This window comes from Triticum aestivum, chromosome 6A (genome assembly GCF_018294505.1).
Source record: "Triticum aestivum cultivar Chinese Spring chromosome 6A, IWGSC CS RefSeq v2.1, whole genome shotgun sequence".
In the NCBI taxonomy this organism is placed as follows: domain Eukaryota; kingdom Viridiplantae; phylum Streptophyta; class Magnoliopsida; order Poales; family Poaceae; genus Triticum; species Triticum aestivum.
The window spans coordinates 51564239-51570873 of record NC_057809.1 but is presented as its reverse complement, the minus strand read 5'-3'; the positions used below and the strand labels follow the sequence as shown (position 1 = coordinate 51570873).

At 43.6% G+C, this 6635-nt stretch overlaps 1 protein-coding gene across 1 annotated transcript; it reads left to right on the top strand.

The window, feature by feature from the left end:
- Positions 1-1094: 1094 nt before the first annotated feature.
- Positions 1095-3112, top strand: LOC123131950 (scopoletin glucosyltransferase). Its single transcript, XM_044551683.1, has one exon. The coding sequence runs from the start codon at positions 1236-1238 to the stop codon at positions 2781-2783; it is 1548 nt and encodes a 515-aa protein (XP_044407618.1). The 5' UTR covers positions 1095-1235; the 3' UTR covers positions 2784-3112.
- Positions 3113-6635: the final 3523 nt, after the last annotated feature.

Genomic DNA, 6635 nt, shown 5'->3' with positions numbered 1-6635 from the left:
TGCGCAAGGTTTTGATTTTTGGATTACGTTTTTTTTCACGCCCTGAACGAGTGACACCACATGCTCCTGGAGGCTAGCACCATGTCTTGTGTTCTTGTAGCAGCCAGGAGTGCCCAGAATGCCTTGCAGGAGAGTCCGGGCAGCCTTCTCTCTCTCTCTCTCTCTCTCTCTCTCTCTCTCTCTCTCTACTGTTTGTTTTCTCTCGAGCCCAAACGAGGCCACTGTTCCTCTTCCCCAACGTCACAAAAAACATGCTATGATCCAGAAATACAACTCGCTCCATAGAGAAGAATCACTAGGTCCAGTCTCACCGATGTAGACTCGCCCGAGCTCTTCGTGTCGGAGTTCTGCAGCTGCATTCTCTTCTCTCTCTCTCTCTCTTTGCACTCACATAAGCAGATTGCCATGGCCAGCATCTGGTTCACGAGTCCTCTTCACGTCAGAAGCACGCGGTACTTGTCTCATGGTGGTGCCCATCCGTTTCGGCAGAGGTGGAGCCGCAGCTCGCCGATATGCCTCGGTGCCATGGCCGCACCGCCTCATGGTCTATGTACTGACTTGTCAGTTCTTTTGTGCATTTAATGCTAACAAACAGGCACATTGTGCTTCTAGGATGGTGCGGTGTATTGAACAACATCTATTCGTTTCATTCAATTATGCACTGATTCCTATACAACAAAGCAGCGGTGAGATTTCAATGAGTGTGGTCGCTGAGTGCTCTTAGTTCACGTCCCATGCATATGACACTAGTCTAAGTTACTATCTTTATAGTGTAAAGTAACATAATATTAGTGCCATAGATGGATTCATTTATTAGATTGTAGACTCGTCCTTTCTCGGAAAACGCTATGTTACAGTAACATATTATGTTACTCTAAACATCTCTCTTCTCATTAACAACATGTTACATAAGCAAAAATTTCTTAAAATGGGTTATGGTACTAACTAAGTTACTCCCACTGAGACTATCCTGATCCAGCGGTTCAGAGATGTTCACCAGCAACTCTGAAAATCACACAGCCCATTCATTTCGACCTTTTAAATGCACTGTCCCTCCATAATAACAACTCCAATAATACCATGTGAGACGCGCGTGGCCAGCAGTGTTGCTCGATCGATCTGCTTCAACTCTTCTCCAGTCTCCCTCCTCAGCTCCTCCAGTCTAGCTAGCAGTACCAAATGTAGTACGACCACCCAAAAAGAATATTAGAACTCCATCGACAGAGCACGCATCCATGGCTACCAGGGATGAGCAGCGGCAGCACCCCCTACCCCTGCACATCCTCTTCCTCCCGTTCTTCGCCCCCGGGCACCTCATTCCGGTCGTCGACATGGCCGCGATATTCTCCGCTCGCGGCGCGAGGTGCACCATCCTCACCACGCCCGTCAACGCCGACATCATCCGTCCGGCCGTCGACCGCGCCAACGACTCCAACTGCCACGGCACCGACTCCCCTTCCCCTGCAGTCGACGTCTCCGTCGTGCCTTTCCCCGACGTCGGGCTCCCGCCAGGCATGGAGAACCTCATGTCCCTTACTCCAGCCCACGGAGCCGAGTACCCGCTCAAGTTCATCCAGGCCGTGCAGCTGCTCCGCGAGCCCTTCGACCGGTTCATGGCTGCCAACCGCCCCGACGCCGTCGTGTCCGACAGCTTCTTCAGCTGGTCCGCGGACGCCGCCGCGGAGCACGGCGTCCCGCGTCTCGTGTTCCTCGGCAGCAGCGTGTTCGCCCGGTGCTGCAGCGAGACCATGCTGCGCAACAACCCGCTGGAGACGACCACCAACCCCGACGACGATCCTGATGACGACGCCCGGCTGGTCTCTCTGCCGGGGCTGCCGCACCGTGTCCAGCTGAGGCGGAGCCAGATGATGGATCCCAGAAAGCGCCCGGCGATGTGGGCATTCCACAAGGACAACGACGCCGCGGACCAGAGGAGCTTCGGCGAAGTGTTCAATAGCTTCCACGAGCTGGAGCCGGACTACGTCGAGCACTTCCGCACGACGCTCCGCCGTCGTGCGTGGCTCCTGGGGCCGGTCGCGCTCGCAAGCAAAGACATGGCTAAGAGAGGCCGGCCCGACAACACTAAGGCACACGTCACAGAGGGCTGCCTGCGGTGGATGGACGCAAAGCCGGCCGGCTCGGTGGCGTACGTCTCCTTCGGCACGTTCACTAGTTTCTCGCCGGCCGAGCTGCGGGAGCTCGCCCGCGGCCTGGACCTCTCCGGCAAGGACTTCGTGTGGGTCATCAGCTCCGGCACAGGCACCGACGGGTCAGAGTGGATGCCTGTGGGCTTCGCGGAGCTGATGGCACGCGGCGACCGTGGCTTCATCATCCGAGGCTGGGCGCCGCAGACGCTCATCCTCAACCACCCGGCCCTCGGCGGGTTCATGACGCACTGCGGCTGGAACTCGGCGCTGGAGGCCGTGAGCGCCGGCGTGCCGATGGTCACGTGGCCGCGGTACGCGGACCAGTTCTACAACGAGAAGCTCATCGTGGAGGTGCTCAAGGTGGGCGTCAGCATCGGCGCTAGGGACTACGCGTCGCCTCTAGAGGGCCATGAGGTGATCGGCGGCGAGGTGATCGCTGGATCCATCGGGAGGCTGATGGGGAGCGGCGAGGAGGGCGACGCCGTACGGAAGAAGGCCAAAGACCTCAGTGTGAAAGCAAGGAGCGCCATGGAGAAGGGCGGATCTTCGTACGGTGACGTTGGGAGGCTGATGGATGAGTTGATGGCTCGCCGGAGTCCCGGAGAAGACACCACCCCACTAATCTTACAGAAGTGAAGTTATTACAACATGAGGTGGCAATGTCTGATCGGGTGGGTAACCCGAAATTTCTTTCTCTTGTTCGTTGCGTTGGTGATCTTCGTCACGACGTCTTGGCATGTTGTACGCCCTGCCATAAGTCTAGATGATGAAACGTCGTGCATCTTTTGCGTTGTACTTCAATGTCGTTTCTAGATGATGAAACGTCGTGCATCTTTTGCTTGTAGTACTTCAATATCTTTGGAGCAAAGCGCGGCGTTTCGATGTCCAGGCTCATCCGCACCTGTCCAGAAAAAAAATCACAAAAAAATCAAAAAAATTCCAATATCTTTTTGCATGATAGACAATTTATCACGTGAGGTTCGCTCAAAATTTTAGCTCATTTGGACTTCTGAGATCTCTCTGAGAAAAAGATAAATCGGGTCAGAACAATGCATGAACAGTAAACATTTTTACAGACCTCGAATTTGTCTTTTTTGCCGAGAGCTGCTCAGATGTCCAAATAATTTGAAAATTAAAGCATACCTTACTCATCAAATTATTTACCACACATATTTTTTATTTTTCTAATATTTATTTTAATTTTTTTCATAAGAGCGGGTGCAGCTGAGCGTGAGCTCAGAAGTGAATTACCGGAGAAGCAGCAGCTTTTGCCGGAAACACGTCGCGTCTCTCTCTCTCTCTCTTACATCTCTCACCAAAAATATAAAAACGGTAAACTCCTCGGGGACATAGCATATAGTACTGTCACGCTCGTATCAAGATATCGCCCATGTGATGTGATCCAGTATTTAACTTGTCTAGGGAACTCAATGCGGTGGACCATGATCCATGTACTACTATTTCCTCCATTTTTAAATATTTGTCTTTTTAAAGATTTTTAACAGTTGACTAATAAATGAATCTACACTCTAAATATGTGTAGATACATTCATACGTGGTAGTTTATTTGAAATCTTTAAAAACACAAATATTTAGAAACTGGGGAAGTAGTTGTTTTGCAGCTAGTCATAGTGAGAGTAACATAAGTAGTAACATACATGTCACACATGTAAAATAGATGATGTGTCATGTAATTAAAAATGAGAGAGACAAATAAAGTAACATAATATGTTACCATCACATAGCGCTTTTCAATGCAAAATGAGTACTACAAAATAATAAATGAAGATATGCATGGTACGTAGATGTAGCACTACGTAGCCCTACGTAGATGTAGGATTTTCATTCTGAAAATCAAGTGGAAGATTAGTGGGGATTAGGAAAAAGAGATAATTTATGTAAGTCTCATACATAACAATCATAGTGAGAGTAACTTAGCTACTACCTCTGTCCTGATTTATTGGTCCCTTCGTATTTTGTGTCAAATTTTGACCATACATTTAACTAACAAGATGTTAAGGCATATCATAAAAAAAAAATCATTGGATTCATATTTGAACCATAGTTTTAAATAGCCGGCTATAGCCCCGCCATAGCCCGCTATGGCTTTTTTAGAGGGTGCCGCTAAATGGTCTAATGTACAAAATAGCCCGCTATAGCAGAGTTGAAGGTCCGCCGCTATTTCGTATAACTCGCTATTTAGAACATTGATTTGAACATAGTCTCTAATGGTATAATCTTTGATGGCATGCATTGACACTTTCTTAGTTAAATATGCTGTCAAAATTTGGCACTAAATACGATGGGGACCAATAAACCAATACGGAGGTACTAGCAGTAACATAGCGCATTTCAAGACAAATTTGCTGATGTGTCATGTAGTTAATGAAGAGAGATGTTTTGAGTAACATAATATGTTACTGCAACATAACGCTTTCCGAGAAAAGATGAGTCTACAAGCTAAGAAACGAAGCCATCTATGACACTACTATTGTGTTATTTTGCACTAGGTAGTAACTTAGACTAGTGTCATATGCATGGCACTAGTATACGTTAGTCCCCACTATGATCAGCCTTACATTCTTAAGAAGTTGCTCACAATTCTCTCAGCATGCAAACTATCCACCTCAACGTCCCACTAAGCAATATATTTAAGTATTCTCTCCCAAAGCCATGCAAAATCCATCACATAAGCGAGTCATGCATTTACAATTGTTTTTGCATTAATCTATCCATGTAATGCTACCACATCATATATTCATTTTTCACATTTTTGTTTGAAATGACATTTTTAACTGTAATTTTTTTAAAAAATCTATTTTTAGATACTTTGTTTTATTGGTTTTCAAGCTTATACTTTCTTTTTATTAGACTCAGTTATTTTTGTCAACTACTTACACACTTTTTTAACCAAGTTACCATAGCAATGCATGGAAAGATAGTCATCCTCACTACTCTATTTCAGAGTTACATATTAAATCCAAGACATCTTTTGCTACAAAACATTTCTTATTTTTATTTTCTGACTCTTTTTCTCCTTACCGTATGCCCTCTCTTTCAAATTGTTTATTACACTATCATCCCATTGCAACACGCGGGATATTGTCTAGTTTTTTTAGTTTAGACTGCCAGTTCACTAGTTGTCAAGCCAGCCAGGCCGTTGTAGGCCCCCTGGCCCAAAACAATCCACTTTGAACATAAGCTAGAAAACATTGGGAAATTGACAAAAAAAACAAGATACCATGAATTGTATAAATAGGAGACTTACTATGGTATAAACATAATAGGACAAAAAATTGCCATAGTCCATGAACTGTTTGCCATCATCTTTCAAAGCAAAAAATTTTTGCCATGGTCAAGTTTTTTTTTGCAAATGGCCCAAAAGAAAATCATGACAATTTGGATCTACATCAAGACACGTGGATTAAAATTTATAAGGTATTTTTACTATATACATAAAGACACACAAAAATGTGGATTAAAATTTGCCATCATGCACAACACAAAAAGTGTACCATATATTGTTAAATAATAATAGCCATGTTTCATAAAGTAAATTTAGCATGGTCCCATGAAAGCAAAATAATCCCATGAACGATGAAAGTAAAAAAATTCGATGGATGTAAGTCAATTTTCCATGGCACTAAAAGTAAAGTTACCCTGGTCCATAAAGTAAATTTGTCATGGCAAAATAAAAAATGCCATGAGTGTTTAAAGTAAAATGTCATGTATGTTAAAATGATTTTGCCATGTCAAATAAATTAAATTTGCCATGCCAGTAAAAAATTAAATTCTGCCATGATACGAAAAAATAAATTTGCCATTCTACTTGAATTAAACTTGCCATGGTCCATGAAATAAGTTTGTCATGTTAGAGAAAATAAAAATAATATACAAATCATTCTTTATTAAAATTGCCATGGCCCATGAAGTATTATTGCCATGACATGGAAAAACAGTTTGCCATGGTCCATGGTATTAAAAATAAAATTGACGTGGTGATGAAGTAAATTTGCCTACGTTACGCGTATGACCATTACAAATAAAAATCTAAAACTTGCCATAGTTTTTAACACACAAATGTTTTCAAAAATTGCCACATAAATGAACTGGAAGAATACAAAAAACTTGCATGATGTAAAACTTGCCATGGCACCACTATACACCATGTTAATTCACATGGCAAAAATGCCAGGATGGGAGAATTTGCATAGAACTACAATAGCAACAATTAATCTAGTCATCATCAACCTGCAAGTCCAACAAACACATACACCATTTTGCATCATTGCGTTGGCCTCACTCTATGGGCCGATAGGTGAAACAATCTATAATATACGGGGCCATTTTTTAATTCATGATCATTTATTAAATTCAGGAAAAAATATAATTTATAATTTATAATTTAAGAGCATTTTTTAAGTTAAGGAATATTTTTAATTCCATGATGATTTTTACAATTTATGAACATTTTTTTAATTTTGAATA

Bases quoted from the DNA above. Each gene is read 5' to 3' on its own strand.
- LOC123131950 (XM_044551683.1), top strand. From the start codon at position 1,236: ATGGCTACCAGGGATGAGCAGCGGCAGCACCCCCTACCCCTGCACATC.